Here is a 21,618-nt window from a genome sequence, read left to right as displayed (position 1 = left end):
GGGCACTTTTTTTTTTTTAAACTTTATTTTAAAATTTTGGTTACAGTTTCATTTTTGTTTTCTTAACAAGTCTACTGTTTAATCTCTCGGGATTAAAAAAAACAATTATTAAGATTCTAAAGAATTAAACAACAAAGGAATGTCAAGGGAAGGGCACAACTGCCCCATTCTCTGGGGTAGAAGAGCTATTCCAGTTTAACACCTAGCTTCAAAACAAAATGAATTTTTATATTTTCTAAATGAAATAATGTACAACCACCATCTTCTAACTTTCAAACACAAAGCTTCATCTTAAGCTTGGTAAAAAAAGCTTTTTTTTAACAGGAATGATAGCCGATCTTAGTATGTAGTGTGTACCTTACAGGAATTTTTTTTTTTAAACAATCATAACACAGTAATAATGGAATAAGAGCACTTTTAACAAAATCCAAGGCATGGTTCCAGTAACCATTAATAAAATAATGTCACAAGAGCTTAGCCCTACTTTGTCAGTCACTTCTAAACTCACTTTTGATTATTTCCTTCGAGATGCTGCCATGTCAATTCTTTTTTTAAATAACAGTAAAATACGAAGATAGTAAAATCTTTAATGACAAAACACATTGGGATTTGTAATGTGACTGGCAGGAAGTGAACACCAACACTATAAAATGCAGGTTCTGTATACTTGGCACATTTAACCTGGTAGTTAAACAACTAGTGAAAATTGCTAAGACTGCTTTCCCTGTGTCTCCAGTTCAAGGTCTCAGGCAGTGACAACATGGCAACTTTCCTTCTCAGATTAAATTGTTTAAGATGCTTCCTGCCTATGGTGCATGTTCAGTGTGATTTTGTCTCCCCATCTTGCCTCCCCTCAAAAATTTTATCTTTGGTCAGATGTTAATTCTTTTCATATTTTTTTTACTCTAAGGAAGACACTTTAATTTTTGGTAAGCATGTATCTTTGGTCATTAATATACAACTACATATTCCTCCAGCCAACATCTTTGGGCTGCCTTCAAAGTTCACGGTTCTTCTAAAATTCACAAGCACTACATGGAGTATTACCTGTGTGCAGCCTTTTAAGAATAAGGCCTTGAGACCCCCACAGCCTCTCACTAGTGCTTGGATGCCATCCTTGGTTACTTGGTCACACCAGGAAATGTTTAATTGCTCCAACAGTGGACATCCCTCACTTAGGACAAAACAAAATGAAACAAATATATGACTAAATCCATTTCCAAAGGCACCAAAGTCTCACTTTACTGGCTGTTTAGTCAGGGAATGGCTACAGCCCCATGCTTTCCCACAAGGATATACTCATTTACTTAACACAGATTTAGAATACAGGCAATCTCACAACAACAATGCATATTTATCAATGTTGGTGGAGTTCAGGTGGGATTGTATCACTAGGAGGGCTATCTCAAATCCAGCTAAACTAACAAGCACAAAGCACAAAATTTTTTTTTTATTATGTTAATCACCATACATCACATCATTAGTTTTTGATGTAGTGTTCCATGATTCATTGTTTGCGTATAACACCCAGTGCTCCATGCAGAACGTGCCCTCTTTAATACCCATCACCAGGCTAACCCATCCTCCCACCCCCCTTCCCCTCTAGAACCCTCAGTTTGTTTCTCAGGGTCCATAGTCTCTCATGGTTCGACACAAAGCACAATATTGTTTTTCAGATATATTAGACTGTTAGGGAGGTTTATCCTTTTCAAATATATTCTTTATGCACTTATCACATGTTTAAATGGTCTCGGGAAAGGAAATGGGAACTAAGTGACCTGTTCAAGTTAACAGAGTAATTTGTGAAGAGTTTAGATTCAGATTCTTTATCAAGTAATTCCATTACTTATCAAAGTAATAATGAAGACGTTTAAATTCTTATTTAAAAAGTTACGAAGGATCTATAAATTTTCCTTATCTGTGAAGTCTCTAGAGTACGGTCTCCATAGGCTAAATTTAGGCTATACTGTGTTTGATTTCTGCTTTCTATCAAATATCAGTATCATCTTTGATTTCACATTTGAACTATGCAGGAATCCCAAGCTCTATGACATTCTTTGGAAAATATTGCTTTAATTGTTTTATAAAATGAAGGCAGCGGATCCTGGTTCAAGTCCATTCTTCAACATTAATAGTGTGACTTCAGACAAGTCACTTTAGGAAACCTGCCTGAACTTCTCTTAATCTAAGATCAGCCATAGCCTATGTTCTTCCCAAATGGAAGCACTCACTTCTTATAACACTGTAGTATGACAACATGTTTATTATTATTTTTTTCTCCCACTACACTCTGAGCAGCTAAAGGGCAGCAACAATACCTTATTCAGTGAGGTTCAATCACAGTACCTGGCATTCAAAAGTGTTTTAGATTTTCTTATCTATAAGTGTCTGTCCTATCTGCCTCACATGGTTTTCAAATAAATGAAATCATTTATGTGAAAATATATAAACCATAAATGCTGTTGTATTATCCTATTTATTATCCCACACGGCAAATGGCCTTAGAAACATATGTACTCAGTATTCATAAGGAAGGTCTAGAAGCCCTTTTTAGATTACTTATACTCAACTAAATCTATATTTCTTCTTTTAATAGCTTAATTTTTATTATTTATGAGCATAACCAATACATGGGACCATAATTACCTGTAAAAGACTGATAAAAAAGTAAAGATACAAAGAGAATGGGCATTTCACCCTCCATTTAAGGTACACCTTCTGTAACGTACTTTAAAAAAATACATTAATATTAAAACAAAACTTACTGAGTGCTTACTATATGCCAGAAACTCTCCTAAGCACTTTATATATATTAGGTTGAACCACATGAAGCCAAAAGTTGTCAAATACTGGCAACTTTGTATGGTTTGGCCTAATATTATCAAACAATAATACTGTTTAACTCTAACAACAGGACTATGAGATGATAAGGAAAAGCTCACAAGGGTTATATTTGTTCAAGGTACCTGGTTAATCACCTGATTCCAGAGTGCTGTTCTGATCACTAAGCTATAATGATATGTGGCGTTCTGGGGAGTGGGGGCAACCAAGCCTTCATAGAAATCTAATCATTCGTGTATACGCTATACCAGTCCATTCAGAAATCCTAATTACCTCTAGTCATTTCACCTGAATGTATTCTGTAATTTGGGCAAGTGATAAAACAAAAGATCTATTCTGAACTTTAGTACATATCCATAAAACACAGTTTCCTTCAATTCCAACTTTATTTCAGTCATTTGAAATAAAAAAAAAATCAGTATTTGTTCTGATTATTGGATACTCTTGTTATAAGACATTTACCTCAGAGCTTTAAGAGACATGTTTGTTATTGATGTACAGGAAGCCAAGTCAAGGTGCCTGAGTTTGGAACAGAACTTGCTAAGGCTAGTACATGTACTGAAAAACGGAAAAAGGAGAAAATAATGAATAAACACACAGGAACACATCTTTAGTAAATCATACACAATTCTCATTAAGCACATGTGTATACATATGAACTGTAAAACTTCCATACCCCAAATAAAAGCAGTTATAAATCCTGGGACCTTTCACATTGAGGAAGAGGCAGGTGCCATTCACAAAGAAGAAAGGCTGTGCTGTGTATGAGAATTAGCACGAGGGGATGATGATGCTTCATTCTCATTTGGAAATGTTTAACAGCAAACTACCTCTGTGCTCATAGGAGACCTATATGCTTTTTGCAAATACAGAAATACCAGAAAGCTAGCTTAAAACTTGGGAGCAAGTGGTGAAACATGAAGACTGAAAGCTCTGTCTCTGTGCTTTCATTTATTTATTGTTTTTTTTAAAGATTTTATTTATTTGACAGAGAGACAGGGAGAGTAGGAACACAAGCAGGGGGAGTGGGAGAGGGAGAAGCGGGCTTCCTGCTGAGCAGGGAGCCCGATGTGGGGCTCGATCCCAGGACACTGGGATCATGACCTGAACCAAAGGCAGACACTTAACGACTGAGCCACCCAGGCGCCCCTCTGCTCTTTCATTTAAATCTCTGCTCAAGATAACCTTTTGCATGGCAGTAATGAAATGGGTGGATTTTTGCAAGGTGTACTGAGGACAGACCGGTATCGGGCTTGAACAAGCTAAGTTATGGAATATTACTACCTACTTGTCCTTATGACTTTTTAAAAAAAGATTTATTGGGGCACCTGGGTGGCTCAGTCGTTGGGCGTCTGCCTTCGGCTCGGGTCATGGTCCCAGGGTCCTGGGATCGAGCCCCCGCATCGGGCTCCCTGCTCAGCGGGAAGCCTGCTTCTCCCTCTCCCACTCCCCCTGCTTGTGTTCCCTCTCTCACTGTGTCTCTCTCTGTCAAATAAATAAATAAAATCTTAAAAATAAATAAATAAATAAATAAATAAAATATTTATTTATTTATTTTATTTCTGAGAGAGCGAGCAAGCGTGTGTAGGGAGAGGGGCAGAAGGAGAGGGAGAGAGAGAATCCTCAAGCAGACTCCACTAAGTGCGAGCCCGACATGGGGCTCTATCCCAGGACCCTGAGATCATGACTTGAGCTGAAATCAAGAGTCGGCCAACTAAGCCAACTAAGCCTCTCATGTGCCCTTGTTTTTTTTCTTTTTTAAAAAAAGTAATCTCTACCCCCAACATGGGGCTTAAACTCATGATTCCCAGATCAAGAGTCACATGCTCCACCAACTGACCAGCCAGGTACTCCTTTATGAATTTCTTAAAGGCTTTTTTTTTTTTTTTTAAGATTTCAGACAGAGAGAGCACAAGTTGGGGGGACAGGCAGAGCAAGAGGGAGAAGCAGACTGTACGCTGAGCAGGGAGCCCGATGCGGGGCTCAATCCCAGAACCCTGAGATCACAACCCGAGCCAAAGGCAGATGCTTAACCGACTGAGCCATCCAGGAGCCCCTAAAGGCTCTTTTTCCACAGTGATCATGTTCTCAGTTTAATTTTTTTAACTTACGATGGAAAATTTCAAATATATACAAGAGTGAATAATAGAGAATGCACATGTACCAACATTAAGCTCTGACATTTGTTAATTTCTATTATTTCTATTTCATCTATTTCCCTCTTTTTTGTTCCAGTATTTTAAAGCAAATCCCAGACATATTATTTCACCTATAAATATTTTAGCACATATTTCTAATAGATAAGGACTTTAATTCCTTAATATCTGATAACCCGTCTGTGTTCAAGTTTCCTCAATTGTCTTATAAATGCCTTTGTCGAGTTGATTTGTTCAAATAGGATCCAAATAGGAGCCATACATTCTATTTGGCTGATATGTGTCTTAGGTCTTTGTGTGGACCTATGTTTCCATTTCTTCTGGATAGATGCCTAGGGTTAGCACTGTTAGGTCCTACACTATGTTTATGTTTGACTTTTTAAGAAACTACTGAACTGCTTTCCAAAGTGGCTGTACTATTTCACATTCCAACAGCAATGCATGAAGGTCTCAGTTTCTCTACATCCTTGCCAATACTTGGCACTCTCTTTTTGATTATAGCCATGTTAGTGGGTATGGATTGTAATCCTACTGTGATTTTATGCTGCAGTTCTGTAATGAATACCCTTTCTTGTACTTATTAGCCATTCATCTCTTTCCCTGGTGAAATATCTAAGTGTTTGGCCCAATTTTTAATTGGACTTATTATTGATTATAAGAGTTCTCTATATACTCTTTTTTTTTAAAGATTTTATTTATTCATAAGAGACAGAGAGAGAGAGAGAGAGAGGCAGAGGGAGAACCAGGCTCCCCACTGAGCAGGGAGCCCGATGCGGGACTCGATCCCAGGACCCCGGGATCATGACCTGAGCCGAAGGCAGACACCCAACCATCTGAGCCACCCAGGCGCCCAAGAGTTCTCTATATACTCTTAATACATGTCTTTAATTTCTTTCAGTAATGTTTTGTCGTTTTCAGATACTTCTTTTACAACTATGTCATCTGAGAATATAGACAGTTTTACTTCTTTCCTGTCGGTATGCCCCCCCCCCCTTTTTTTTCCTGCTTATTGCATTTGGCTAGAATCTCCAACAGAATGTTGGTAGAAATGGTGACATTTAGCATCCTCACCTTGCTCCTGATCTTAGGGTAAAGGATTCAGTCTTTCATCAATAAGTATGAGGTTAGCAGTAGGTTTTTCGTAGATGCCTCTGATCAGATTGCGAGAACTCCTTTCTATTTCTAGTTTGTTGAGAATTTTTTTTTATTATGAATGGGTGCTGGATTTTGTCATGTGTTTTTTTCTGTATCGGATGATGTACTGATGATCTACTGTTACTTAACAAATTACCCCAAAACTAAGCAGCTTAAAACAACAAATATTTACTATCACACAGGTTTTTGTGGGACAGGAATACAGGCCCAGGTGGCTTTAGCAGGGTGCCTCTGACTCAGGATTCGTCGCAAGGCTGTAATCAAGGTACTGGTCACAGTTGCATTCACCTCAAAGGTTAACTGGGGGCAAACTCCCTTCCAAACTTATTTAGGTGGCTGTTGGCAGACCTCAGAAGATCCAATTCCAAGCTCACTCATTTGGTTTTTGGTAGGTTTCAGGTCCTTGCTGGCTGTTGGCCAGACCTCAGTTCCTTGTGACATGGACCCCTTCACAGAGCTACTCACAATAGGACAGCTTGCTCCCCCCAGAGCTGGAGCCCTGAGGGAAAGCAGAGCAAGACAGAATCACAGTCTTTTGGTAACCTAATCTCCAAAGTGACATCCAATCTCTTTGGCAGTATTCTATTGTTAGAAATGAGTCACTAGGTCCAGTCCACGTTCAAGGGAAAAGATTACACAAGGGTGTGAGTACTAGGAGGCAGGGGTTACTTGGGGGCCATTTTAGAGGCCACCAATCCCAATAAGATGATCATGTGGTTTTTGTCCTTTATTCCAGGAGGCAATAAATCTCACCAGCTGACTATTTTTATATGGCTCACAAGTCAAGAATGATTTTGATGTTTTTAAATGGTTGAAAAAAAATTTTTTTTTTTTTTTTTTTTAAAGATTTTATTTATTTATTTGACAGAGAGAGACACAGCAAGAGAGGGAACACAAGCAGGGGAGTGGGAGAGGGAGAAGCAGGTTTCCTGCTGAGCAGGGAGCCTGATGCGGGGCTCGATCCCAGGACCCTAAGATCATGACCTGAGCCGAAGGCAGACGCTTAACGACTGAGCCACCCAGGCGCCCCGAAAAAAAATTTTTTTAAAGATACATCATGCAACATGTGAAAATCATATGAAATTCAAATCTCATTGCCCAGAAATAAAGTTTTATTGGAGCACAGTTATGCCTATTTGTTCACGTATAGGCTATGGCTGCCTTTGGAAAACACTGGCAGGGCTGAGGAGTTGTGACAGCTAACTGTATGGCCAATGAAGCCCTAAAAATATTTACTTAATCTGGCCCCATACAGAAAGTCTGCTGACTTCTACTTTATTCTACTAATTATTATGAGATATTATATTAATTGATTTTCATATATTAAGCCATACTTGTATTTCTGGGATAAATCCCACTTGGTTATGATCCCAAATCCTTTCATACGTTGCTGGATTCAGTTTGCTAACACTTTGTCAAAGTATTTTTGTGGCTCTGTTTCTGAGGGATCACGATCAGTAGATTACCTTTTATTGTGATGTCTCTGGTAGCAGAAAAACACTGGCCTCATAGAATGAGTTATAACATACTACATTTTATGAATCAGTTTGAAGATTGGTATTATCTCTTCTTTAAATATTTGATGGGATTCACCAGTGAACTCATCTGGGCCTGGGGTTTTCTTTATGGGATGCTTTTGAATTATTCACTGAACTTACTTGTTACAGATCTATTCAGATTGCCTTTTTTTTTTTTTTTAAGTCTAATTTGGTTATTTGAATTAGACTTTGTCCATTTCATCTAGACTGTCTAATTTGTTAGCATAAAGTCATTTATGGGGGCGCCTGGGTGGCTCAATTGTTAAGTGTCTGCCTTCGGCTCAGGTTATGATCCCAGGGTCCTGGGATTGAGCCCCACATCGGGCTCCCTGCTTGGCGGGAAGCCTGCTTCTCCCTCTCCCCCTGCTTGTGTTCTGTCTCTAGCTATCTCTCTCTCTGTCAAATAAATAAAATCTTTAAAAAAATAAAAATAAAGTCATTTATGATATTCCCTGATAATCCCTTTAATCTCTATCTTTTGGGTAAAGTATTTAGTCTTCTTCTTCATTCCTGCTTTTGGTAATTTATGTCTTTTATTTTCTTAGTCTGGGCTTGTCAATTTTGATTTTTTCCCCCAAAAAACCAGCTTTTGGTTTCATTACTGTTTTTCTGTTTCCTATTTTATTGATATTCAACCTAATCTTTTTTTTTTTAAGTAATCTCCACGCCCAACATGGGACTCGAACTCACCACTGGGAGGTCAAGAGTCACATGCTCTACGGACTGAGCTAGTCAGGTGCCCCTAGATCCTTGATTTTAAACCTTTCTTTTCTAACATAAGCATTTGAAACTACATTTTTCTCTAAAGTATTGCCTTTGGTACAGTCCACAAGTTTCAAATGTTGTGTTTTCATTATCACACAGCAAAACATATATTTTAGTTTTCTTTGTAATCTATTTTTTCACCCATGTTATTCTGAAGGATGATATTAGGACACGTTCATTGACAGTGTTGCTCAAGTCTTCTAGAGCTTTACCGGTGTTTGGTCTACTTGATTTATCTTTACTATTTATTATCTACCATCTACACTTTTTCCTGAAGTTTACATCATCTCATATTAATAACCACTCCAAGTTTCCTGTGATTAGTGATTGTGATAGTATAGCCTTTCTCATCCTTTTACTTCCACATCCATATTATCTTTAAGTTTTCTTGTAAATTCTTGAGCATGTTTGTACTTGTTTTTTTTTTTAAACTTTTTATTGGTCCATTTTAATCTCTATCATTTCTGGGTCTGTTTCTAATCTGGTATCATTTCATGCTTTTTTGCATGTCTTGTAATTTTCACCGAATGCTGGAAATTCTGTATGCTGAGTGTCTAGGTTTTGTCACCTTTAAAAAGTATGTTGAGGTGGCGCGTGGGTGGCTCAGTTGTTAAGCGTTTGCCTTCGGCTCAGGTCGTGATCCCAGGGTCCTGGGATCGAGCCCCTGCTCCGTGGGAAGCCTACTTCTCCCTCTCCCACTCCCCCTGCTTGCGTTCCCTCTCTTGCTGTGTCTCTGTCAAATAAATAAACAAAATCTTAAAAAAAATAAAAAATAAAAAGAACGTTGAATTTCAACTTAGCAGATAGCTAAAATAGTTATGGATCAATTTGATTCTAAATTTTCTTCTTTTAACCTTTACTGCGACAGGTCTAGTCTAGCTTTACTACCAAGATGTGACCTTTCTGAAGTCTGTTATTAAATGCCCCGAGGTATTCTCCATTTGAGGTAGTCAGAACTTTTCTCAGCCTTATTTAAGCTCTGGCAATTTTTCAGTTTACAGTTTCCCAGTAATTGTTCTTTCCTTATTAGATGCTCTTTGCCTGGCTTTGTAAGGTCTCAATATGTGCATTTACACTTTACTATTCAGCCAAATCGATGTAGATTTCTATAGCTCTTTTTGAGTAGATCCGCCATCTCGAGACAAAAATTCCACTTTCGTCTCCCTGAGCTCTGATCTCTTACTCTTCAAATCAGCCAGAACTTTGTTCTCTGCTAGAGTTCCTTCTCCTTATACCATCATCTGGAAAATACCACCACGCAGAAAGCCAGGGTAGTCATAGGGTTCACCTGATTTGTTTCTCCGTCCTGTGCTGCATATTGTCCAACATCTCAAACTGGTTCTTTGCTATGTTTTGTATAGTTTTATAGTTGTTGATGGCAGGAGGGCAGTTACTGTCATGGCAGAAGCAGAAGTCTCCATCTTCGCTTTTTTGTTTTTATTTTTTATTTTTTTAAAGATTTTATTTATTTATTTGAGAGAGAGAGAGAGAGCATGAGAGGGGAGAGGGTCAGAGGGAGAAGCAGGCTCCCCGCTGAGCCGGGAGCCCGATGCGGGGCCCGATCCCAGGACTCCAGGATCACGAACTGGGCTGAAGGCAGTCGCCCAACCAACTGAGCCGCCCAGGCACCCCTCCATCTTTGCTTTTTTAAAGTTTGTGTCTTTTTTCTTTGATATTGTGCTTAAAATACTATGTTGTTGTTGTTTTTTAAGATTTTATTTATTTATTTGTCCGAGAAAAGAGAGAGAGAGAGAATGCACAAGCAGAGGTAGAAGCAGGCTCCCTGCCAAGCAGAGAGCCCAATGCGGGACTCGATCCCAGGACCCTGGGATCATGACCTGAGCCGAAGGTAGATGCTTAACCAACTGAGCCTCCCAGGCGCCCCTAAAATATTATGTTTCTAAAGTCACTAGAACAGGCAAAAATCTGAACTAACCAGTGGTTATTTGATAATTTTAAGATTTTTTTTTTTTTTATAGGAGTGATAAAGTTAACATGCTTATGTTAAAAGGGCCCTACAAAAAGTATCTTTTTTTTTTTTTTTAAGATTTTATTTACAGGGGCACCTGGGTGGCTCAGTTGTTAAGTGTCTGCCTTCGACTCAGGTCATGATCTCAGGTTCCTGGGATTGAGCCCCACATCGGGCTCTCTGCTTGGTGGGAAGCCTGCTTGTCCCTCTCCCACTCCCCCTGCTTGTGTTCTCTCGTTATCTCTCTGCCAAATAAATAAAATCTTAAAAAAAAAAAAAGATTTTATTTACTTATCTGAGACAGAGAGAGAAAGTGCACAAGTCGGGAGGGAGCAGAGGGAAAAGGAGAAGCAGACTCCCCGCCTAGCAGGGAGCCTGATACGGAACTCGATCCCAGGACCCTGGGATCATGACCTGAGCCGAAGGCAGATACTTAACCTACTGAGCCACCCTGGAATCCCTACAAAAAAGTATCTTATACAAACTTTTTTGCAGTTTGCTTTCTTTTTTTAATTTTTTTTTATTGTTATGTTAATCCCCATACATTACATCATTAGTTTTAGATATAGTGTTCCATGATTCATTGTTTGTGCATAACACCCAGTGCTCCATGCAGAACGTGCCCTCCTCAATACCCATCACCAGGCTAACCCATCCACCCAACCCCCTCCCCTCTAGAACCCTCAGTTTGTTTTTCAGAGTCCATCGTCTCTCATGGTTCTTCTCCCCCTCCGATTTCCCCCCCTTCATTCTTCCCCTCCTGCTACATTCTTCTTCTTTTTTTCTTTCTTAACATATATTGCATTATTTGTTTCAGAGGTACAGATCTGAGATTCAACAGTCTTGCACAATTCACAGCGCTTACCAGAACACATACCCTCCTCAGTGTCCATCACCCAGTCACCCCATCCCCCCCACCACACTGCAGTTTGCTTTCTTAACTGTATGTCCTGGAGGTCACTCCAGAATACTATATATTTCCTCATTCCATTTATTTAACAGTCCTCTACGGAATGACATTTGGATTGTTTCCCGTCTTTTGCTATTAAAAATATGGCAGTATTTGTTATTACAAACAGTAAAAATGAATAGCCTTGTACATAAATTTTACTCTATTTTTGTCAGTTTATCTTTGGTATGTAGGATAGATTCCTAGAAAAAAGTGTAAATTGTATGTCACTCTTCTAGATCCCAAATTGGTAAAATTCTTAATCTCTGTAACATTAAGTATTCAAAAGAAAAAAATAAACAGGTTACTTATCTAAAGTAAATGTAGGCTACTGGTATAAAGTCATGGTTAGGGGAGGGATTATATTTATTTCTCATGTTAAAGGGTCAAATCAATCCACAGAAATAATACTTGTTTATTACTACAAATATTCTTGTAATTCTACCATAGTAGAATTAATAACTGTAGTTCTTGTTTTTCAGACACTGTCTTATATTAAAAGTGAACAATATTGTGACCTCAAAGAAAGGAATGAAATAAACTGTACCCTGTGTCTGGAGTGTATTTCACTTTCCTTCATTAAAACAATTCTAAAGATCCCACCTCCTTCATGAGGCCTTTTTGAACAGGAACATTCACTGAATAATCCTGGCCCCACCCTGTATAAACATGCTTCCTCATTGGCTTCACTTCACCTCACAACAGGCAACAATTTCCCTATGTGATTGTAAATGTTATTTGATACATATTATTAATTATTACCAATAGATACCCTGGAACTAATTTTTGGGGGGCGTGCTGTTTTTTATGTCTACCTTCCGTGTCTATTATGTCTGTGATAGTAAGCTCCCAAGGATGAAGGAGTGCTTTATTTCATTTATACTGTAACTGACAGACACAGTACATTTAAAGGGTCATTTAATAAACGCTCTCAATATTATTACAAGTTGCTCAGTTATGTGTTTAAGATTTTATAGAATTATCTGTTTACTGTGGGTTTTTTTAAAGATTTTATTTATTTATTTGAGACAGAGAGAGAGAGAGAGAGAGAGAGAGCACGGTCGGGGAGGAGGGGCAGAGGGACAAGCAGACTCCCCACCGAGCACAGAGCCCAACGACTCGGGGTGGGGGGTGGCGCCTGGATCCCAGGACCCTGAGATCAGACCAGAGGCAAAGTTGATGCCCAAATGACTGAGCCACCCAGGAGGCCCTATTTACCATGTCTTTTGAATGAAAGCTACTAGTATCTTCTTGAAATATAAGTAGTCCTAGTAATTTATATTATTAATAACCCTACTGCATACCCATGGTCTATAATTTTTAAGTTTCACTTTATTTTTTTTTAAAGATTTTATTTATTTATTAGAGAGAGAGAGAGCACAAGCAGGGGGAGTGGCAGACAGAGGGAGAAGCAGGCTCCCTGCTGAGCAGGAAGCCCGATGAGGGACTCGATCCCAGGACCCTGGGATCATGACCTGAGCGGAAGGCAGCCACTTAACTGACTGAGCCACCCAGGTGTCCCTTAAGTTTCACTTTAAATATCAAGATAGAATTTGGGCCAGATTCCAAAATAAGTTTCTTATGCCATTTCTATTTTAATGTTGTTTTCTCCTTTTAAAATATCTTTCCTGGGGCGCCTGGGTGGCTCAGTCATTGGGTGTCTGCCTTCGGCTCGGGTCGTGATCCCAGGGTCCTGGGATCGAGCCCCGCATCGGACTCCCTGCTCGGCGGGAAGCCTGCTTCTCCCTCTCCCACTCCCCCTTCTTGTGTTCCCTCTCTCTCTGTGTCTCTCTCTGTCAAATAAATAAATAAAATCTTAAAATAAAATAAAATAAAATATCTTTCCTCTGTAAGACTACAATGAAATTCGCTAAATATATTTAATAACCCACATTTAAAGCTAGTATAGGCAGGACACAAGGGGCTATGACTTACCCTTCTAATACATAAAATACTTACGCATCTGTTGTCTTTGTACATCCGTTTAGATTCAGTACTTCAATGTTCCTACAATTTTGTGCAAAGGTCCTTCACAGGAAAGAAACAAAGTTAAAGGTTTGAAAAGAAATGGGCACAATTCTAGGCATTACAAAAAAAAAATAAAAGATATTATTATTGGTAATATTGGATGTTTGTACAAAACAAGCTCACATTTACAAATAAATTCATTTTCAACCACGAATTTTTTTTTTAAGATTTTATTTATTTATTTGACAGAGAGTGAATGAGCACAAGGAGGGGAGCAGAAGGCAGAGGGAGAGGGAGAAGCAGGCTCCCCACCGAGCAGAGAGCCCGATGCAGGACTCGATCCCAGGACCCTGGGATCACGACCTGAGCTGAAGGCAGACGCTCAACCTACTGAGCCACCCAGGCACCCCAACCATGAACTTTTAAACATTGATCTTTGTGCCAACCAAGGTTACAATTACCCGAACTTACTCAAGGCTCCAAAAGAGTCATTTATGATATGAGGAATCTGGCTTTTGGTGGGGAGTACTTATTCTTGTTTTATTCTCAAGACCATACATCCCAAAACCATACATCCCAGTGTTATAAGCAATGTATGTGTGTTTGGGTTCTGAAGAGCTTAAGAATATAAAAATTATTTTAGCTTTTTCTGGGTGAGATGGTGCTGTTCTTTACTTCAGCCAAGAAGATCAATTAATCAATAGTTATGTTCTTACCTTAATGCATTGTCTCCTACTCCAAGACACCCACGAAGACTTAACTTTCGTAAAAAGCCCCCACATCTTTTTGAAATATTCTCCACTACTCGGCCCTGTAAAAAAAAGATAGAAACAAAACAAAACAGAACAATAAGGTACCACATTGTTTTTGAAGAGAACTTCTACTTCTTTTCTTTTTTTTTTAAATTTTTTTAAAGATTTTATTTATTTGAGAGAAAGAGTGAGTGAGTGAGAGAGAGAGAGCTCATGAGCATGGGGAGAGGGAGAAGCAGGCTCCCCACTGAGCAGGGAGCCTGATATGGGACTCGATCCCAGGACCCTGAGATCATAACCTGAGCCGAAGGCAGCCGCTTAACCAACTGAGCCACCCAGGTGCCCCTCTACTTGTTTTCAAAACTTAATTCAATAAAGAAATTTCAACTTACTTTGAGAAATCTTTCCTGATCAACTCATCTACCTGAAACAGGTTTACACCCTGTATTGTTTATTTTGTTCGGTTTGTGAGACACTCTGCAGTTGAGAAAATGGTGCTCTGTTCTTCTTATGCCACTATATTAACGCAGACTGACCTCCGGGTTAAACTGCAGCTACTGAAGGACATTAGCTATCTTTACTACTTCTGAATCCTTTCCAAAGTGTTTACTATAGCACTCTAAATACAGCGGAGACTCAACAAACACTTAACAGAAGCTTGCTGAATGATTTTGTGGGTCATGTTGCTTTAAATATTTATATCCATGAAGATCAGACAACTGTGAAAAACCTAAGAGTCCAGCATAATGTCAGTGGGTATTATTTTAAAAGTACTTTCTGTAGAAATGGAAAGTTCCATTTCTAATGGAAAGTTCATGTGAGGCTTTTGAAAAACTTCTTATATGGATACTCAAGACAAGTTCCCCTCGAACTTATTTTTTTAAATCTAAATCTCATTTTATCCTTATAATATGACGAGGAAGCTATTATTTCCACTCTACTGACAAGAAAACCAAGGACCACAGAATTCAGGTTCATGTTAAAATAATCTAAGCTTAAGCCATTATCCTTCTCTGTTTTAGAGATAATAGGCTATATACTAAGAGATGAACTATGAGGAAGAAGTTTGAAGGGAAAAAAAAATTTCTCCCCAGCAAAAATAATTCATTAAATGACTTTGGCTTCATTCTTTTTTCATTCTCCACAAAAACTGTCTCTAGGCTCCCCAAAGACCAAATGCTCATCTCAATTAGAATTTCTACAAATATCGGGACACCTGGGTGGCTCAGTCGGTTAAGCGGCTGCCTTCGGCCCGGGTCATGATCCCAGGGTCCTAGGATCAAGTCCCACATCGGGCTCCTTGCTCAGCAGGGAGCCTGCTTCTCCCTCTCTCTCCCTCTGCTTGTGCTCTGTCAAATAAATAAAATCTTAAAAAAAAAAAAAAAAAAAAGAATTTAAACAAATATCATCCTCCAAGTTCTTAACTCTATTCATTCTTCAATAAGCAAATATAAAAAGACTTCCTTAAAAATGAGCACACGTTCACATTTCCACCACGAAAATAAAAACAAAAATTTTTAGTCCTATTAATACTAAATAATTCAGTATTCCATCAGTAAAATAGCTCTGCTTATTCTCAAAATCTGAGCAAGCTTGTTGGGAACATTGCAGGTTCCCATGAAGTTCAGATGCACTGAAATTAATAGTTTCTCTCTCCAGGGAAAGGAGATTTATCTGGTTGGGGCTAATCTGTTCCATGCTGTAATTACATTCTAACATGAGAAATGGGGCCACACACCACATAATTATACCTCAATATCCCTCTGGAAATCAAACAGGTCAATTCGCTGCCAGTTACTGCCATCCAGAGCCAGAACATTCCAGGCCTGTTTTGAAGAAAAAGAGACAAAATGAGCAGAAGCTCAAGGGGGAAAACCAGCAATATTCAAGTTCACAATTCAAACCAATGATTGAAATTGACCAAAAAATTTCTCAGCCCACCACCATTAACTCCCAAAAGGTCTGCCTTGTTTCTGATTGATATTTTATCCAATTAGATTATCTCATAAATGAGTGGATATAGAAACTAGAAGCTAGGGGGGTTGGGAGAGGACAGATTGTGATAAGTATATTAGCCAGAATCTCTTTTCTAACCGGAAGATTTAGTTTCTAATCTCCAAATGAGATACTTCTGCTGATGAAAAACAAGTGTCTTACTCCAATCCTTCCACTAGGAGCAAGATGAGGTGAAACCAAAGAAAGAGTAAAGTACTCTGAATATGGCTATGTTCAATATACATATTTGCTATCCATAATCACTTGGTCAGACCTGAAACTGATATAGTAACATGGGACTTAGAAAGGACACTCATTTCTCCATATACATGACAGAATCTTATTGCTTTCCTCATTAGCAATTTACTCACTGAGACATGTTTTTCAACTGGTCATCTTTCCCTCTAACTTGAGTCAGTGGAAATTTTAAAACAGTGAACGTTTAACACTTCTCATACATTTCTTCAGTTAAGCTAAAGAGAGGCAAGAATTTCGACTTTTTAGGATTAGAAAAAATGACTCCAATAAGACTTAATTTGTTGTGTATCATATTTTAATGAGAAAGCTTTTAAAAGTTTCCCCTATTAAAGTATAAACAAAAGTTTTAAAATTGCTGAGTTATAAACTTAGAATATTATCTCTTACTATAACACATCAAAATGGAGTCAATACTGAGATTCTAAAAAGGAGATTACAAGCCCCAGGGTAAGTGTCACACAATCAGCCAGAAATATGTCAGGGGTATGAGGGTAAATAAAGTTATTACTTTGGAAATCTTTAAGGTTTACTCAGGAGTTCAATGTTCCTTTTCTTTTTGTGGTCTCATGGCATCTTAAATGGCTAACCATGGGAGACAAAAGATAAAACTTTTAAAAGATCATATGTTTACTAGATTCTTAGGTAAATATACTTCTGGTTTGATTTGATATTTCTCATTTCCTTCCTTTCACTAATAAGAAGAAAACATAACAAACTGAGACTAAAATTAGGAATCACAGGTTCCTTTCTAGAGTCTTTTTTTAAGAAAAAAACTAATTCATTAAGTAGTTCAAGTACAGAAAACAATCATCGCATAAGTACTGATGTACCAATTCTCCAGATTTAACAAAAACTGGTGGTGTGCTTTCCTTTAAGTTAAAACATTAATAGGGAAGAGGAACCTGCAAATGAAAACAATTAAAATTCACTAAAATCAACACCCATGAGATGAGACTGCAACTTAACAAAAAGGTTTAGACATGAGTCTGGGTATACTGTTTCTCAATGATGACCTCAGCTCCATATGAAGATATTAAGGAAACTCTATTCATTTGTACCAGCCATTTCCATAGCACAAATACAAGGGATAAAAAAGTCATCAAGAAAAATCATCAAAATACTACTGACTGTTTCCAAAGTAGCTGATACAAAGATTTAGTATGGCTTTTGGGATGCAGAAATTATATTAAAGTTAGCAAGACATGGTGAATTTTCTATGGCAAGTTTTGTGGGGTTTTTTGAGGGGAGTAGTGTTGGTTATTTGAAAACCTGTGCACACCTACAAAGATAAACACAATATGGGATAACCCTGTTCCATATCCAGCACTTAGGACAGTATCTCATACACAGTAGTTTCTCAATAAATGTTTATTAAACGAACAAGCAAAAAGCCATTGTCCAGTTATTAAAAAAAGTGATGATTGCATGCGCCCATTCAACGTAAGTTAATCATTACAGATCTGTATTACAAAAGAGAAAGCAATTTTCCCACAACACAGAATCTATTCTTTATATTAGTGGCAGCCAATAAGATTATGATATTTCAGTTTTGTCACAACAATATCAATTGACAAAAATAGATAAGTGAAATTAAAAACTGACTTTAGAATGGAATCTGGTTTGCCCTATAATTTTTAAATAAATTATATTCTAGGTATTAAATTTTGAGGGAAGCAATATGGGGAAAAAACATGAGAATTAGAGCCTTGAGCCTTCCGTGTGTGTGTGTGTGTGTGTGTGTGTGTGTGTGTGCATATAAAATGAACTAGAAAAACATAATGAAACACTATTTTATTAGAATTCTGAGTAGAGCCTAACTTTTTGATTTGCATGTTTAATACCTTTTCCTTGAAAATGTTTCGTTAAAAAAAAAAAGAAAATGTTTCCTGTTTGCATTATATAAATAGTTAAGATTTCCAAAAAATTAAAGTTAGAGACAGTATATATTGTAGAATCCTACTGCAGAATTACATGGGTTTGGGAATGCCATGCATTAAATACCAACCTCTGACACATAACCAACTAACATCTGAAGGAAACGGTTTGCCTACTATATACAGAGGCTGATATCATCAGCGTCAGGAAGGGGGACCCCTATAATCATCAACAATTCTTACCCTGGAGACCTGAGCACAGCGACACAAAGTAACAACATCCAGAAAAGAAAATATCCTAAAAGAGAGGGAGACAAACTTTATTATATGATAAGTAGTTTCTTTTGATTTTTACCTATAAATGCCTATGTTAATAAATGCATGAAAAGGGAGAAGTTTGTGTTTTTTTAAGATTTTATTTATTTATTTGACAGAGACAGACACAGCAAGAGAGGGAACACAAGCAGGGGGAGTGGGAGAGGGAGAAGCAGGCTTCCCACTGAGCAGGGAGCCCAATGCGGGTTCGATCCCAGGGTCCTGGGATCATGACCTGAGCAGAAGGCAGACGCTTAACGACTGAGCCACCCAGGCGCCCCAGGGAAAAGTTCTTTTGAACAAACACAAAAAATGGGAGCAACTTACAACATAACACTGCCCATATAAAACATTGGGGGAGAAAGAAATCTTTTACTTGAGAATGTATGTATAAGTACCACGTAAGTTCGATTACTTATATCAAGGGATAATAAAATATTTCTAACTGATACAATTTGTTAAAAAGTAAAAAAAAACAATGTTCACACTTCTGGTTATCAAAAGACTAGGGGAGTGTTAACTTTACAAAGAATATGACAGTTATGAAGGAAAAAAGATTAAATATAGTAACACCTAAAAAATGAATAACTATATTAAATCTCTATACATGTAATTCTAATTTAGGAAGTTATAAAACTCATCACTGTCGGGAAACACTGCCTAGAATTCTTCTCAGACCTACAGAAGTTAAATATTTATTTTGAAGCATTATTATTTGAAATAATTGATTTGCTTAAAGTGTGATAACTCTCTACACTATAAGCCACCTGTAAAAACAGGTCAGAGCATCCTCGTAATAAGTGAATGGGTCACATCTGTTTAAAGCCCTCTTTACTCATGAGCACCCTTTAAAGGTCATTTTGATCTGAATAATAAGCTAAACTCTTCTGCAAGTGCACAACAACTGTAATACAGCTCGTGCTTCAAAGGTTTAAGTAAATTAATTTTGCCTTAAGGATTTTATAAATTCCTTGAGATAACCGGAGATACCTAGGATGTTACAAAATGGAGGTCAGGAAGCATTAATTTGGAGAAGAATGAAGGCCAGATTTTTTTCTTCCATAATTACTTTAAGCATAAAAACCTTCTGAGTTAGCTTAAAAGAACAAAATTTTGTTGCTTAGTGATTAGAGCCTATCAGTCACATTTTTGGAACTAGGAATAAACTCAGCTAATAATTACATCAGACAAGGGCGCCTAGGTGACTCAGGTCATGATCTCAGGGTCATGAGATTGAGGCCCACGTTGGGCTCCCCGCTGAGCGTGAAGCCTACTTAAGATTCTCTCCACTCCTCACCCACTCACATGTTCTCTCTCTAAAAAAATAAAAATAAAAAATAAACTTTAAAAAATAATTACATCAGACAAAAAGTAATGTGCATTTTGTAAATATTTGTGGGTTTTTTTTTTTAAACTTTTTTGTTGGAGCACCTGGGTGGCTCAGTCATTAAGTATCTGCCTTTGGCTCAGGTCATGATCCCAGGGTCCTGGGATCGAGTCCCACATCGGGCTCCCTGCTCCGCGGGACGCCTGCTTCCCCCTCTGCCACTCCCCCTGCTTGTGTTTCCTCTCTTGCTGTGTCTCTCTCTGTCAAATAAATAAATAAAATCTTAAAAAAATCTTAAAAAAAAAAAATAAATAAACTTTTTTGTTATTTGGGTAAAATATACATAACATAAAATTTGCCGTTTTAATCATTCTTAAGTGTACAATTCAGTAGCATTAAGTACATTCACACTGTTGTGCAACATTACCATCACCCATCTCAAGAACTTTTTCATCTTTCCAAACTGAAACTCCATACTTATTAAACAGTAACTCCTCCTTCCCCTTTCCGCCAGCTCCTGCCAACTACCACTCTACTTTCTTTGTCTATAAATTTGGCTACTCTAGGTACTTCATATGAGAGGAATCATATAGTATTCGTCCTTTTGTGCTTTTTTAAAGATTTATTTATTTCAGAGAGAGAGAGAGCAGATGGAAGAGCAGAGGGAGAGGGAGACAGAGACTCTTAAGCTGACTCCACATTGATTGAGGAGCCTGCAGGGCTCGATCTCACGACCCCAAGATCATGAACTGAGCCAAAATCAAGAGTCAGACACTCAACAGACTGAGTCATCCAGGCGCCCCAGTATTTGTCCTTTTGTAACCGGCTTATTTCACTTAGCATAATGTCTTTAAGGTTCATCGAGGTAACATGTCTCAGAATTTCCTTCCCTAATGCTACATAATACTCTGCTGTAGGGGCGCCTGGGGGGCTCAGTCAGTTAAGCAGCCAACTCTTGGTTTTGGCTCAGGTCTTGATCTTGGGGTCATGGGATTGAGCCCTCCATCCAGCTCCACGCTCAGAGCAAGTCTGCTTGGGATTCTCTCCCTCTGCCTCTGCCCCTCCTTAAATAAATAAAATAAAAATAATTAATTAATTAAATAAACCTTGGGGCATCTCTAAATAAATAAAAATCTTGGGGCACCTGGGTGGCTCAGTCATTAAGCATCTGCCTTCGGTTCAGATCATGATCCCAGGGTCCTGGGATCGAGCCCCCAAACGGGCTCCCTGCTCAGTGGGAAGCCTGCTTCTCCCTCTCCCACTCCCCCTGCTTGTGTTCCCTCTTTCGCTGTCTATCTCTGTCAAATAAATAAATAAAATCTTTAATAAATAAATAAATAAATAAATAAATAAATAAATATCTTGGGGCGCCTGGGTGGCACAGTCGGTTAAGCAGCCAACTCTGGTTTCAGCTCAGGTGGTGATCTCGGGTTGTGGGATCAAGCCCCACCTCAGGCTCCATGTTCAGTGGGGAGTCCGCTTGAGATTCTCTCTCCCTCTCCCTCTGCCCCCCTCATGCTCTAAAATAAATATACAAATCTTTAAAATAAATAAATAAATAAATAGAATCTTTAAAAAAAAATTCCACTGTATGTGCATATCACATTTTGTACATCTGTCCATAGAAGGAAAGGTTGGATGCCTTTCTTGTTCCCTTGAGGTGGTCCAGCTACCACCCTGATGACTATTTTTTTATAGAATAAATCTCCCATCCTCTTCAGTACAGATTACTAACCACTCCCAAATAAATATAGAT

The 21,618-nt window shown here is 38.2% G+C and overlaps 1 protein-coding gene across 2 annotated transcripts in view; it reads right to left on the bottom strand.

Moving 5' to 3' along the window:
* The window catches only part of FBXL20 (F-box and leucine rich repeat protein 20), a 102,379-nt gene that overhangs the window by 18,317 nt on the left and 62,444 nt on the right, over nucleotides 1-21,618 (bottom strand). For both annotated transcript variants that reach the window (XM_032428425.1, XM_032428426.1), the window contains exons 3-8: nucleotides 18,464-18,518; nucleotides 15,845-15,919; nucleotides 14,058-14,152; nucleotides 13,333-13,401; nucleotides 3,304-3,399; nucleotides 1,048-1,174 (exon numbers count right to left, since the gene is read on the bottom strand). In XM_032428425.1, coding sequence (XP_032284316.1) covers nucleotides 1,048-1,174; nucleotides 3,304-3,399; nucleotides 13,333-13,401; nucleotides 14,058-14,152; nucleotides 15,845-15,919; nucleotides 18,464-18,518 — 517 coding nt within the window. The remainder of the gene's footprint in view (nucleotides 1-1,047; nucleotides 1,175-3,303; nucleotides 3,400-13,332; nucleotides 13,402-14,057; nucleotides 14,153-15,844; nucleotides 15,920-18,463; nucleotides 18,519-21,618) is intronic.

This window comes from Phoca vitulina, unplaced genomic scaffold (genome assembly GCF_004348235.1).
Source record: "Phoca vitulina isolate PV1807 unplaced genomic scaffold, GSC_HSeal_1.0 scaffold40, whole genome shotgun sequence".
NCBI lineage: Eukaryota > Metazoa > Chordata > Mammalia > Carnivora > Phocidae > Phoca > Phoca vitulina.
The sequence above is the reverse complement of the archived record's forward strand: the minus strand, read 5'-3'. Positions and strand labels throughout refer to the sequence as shown.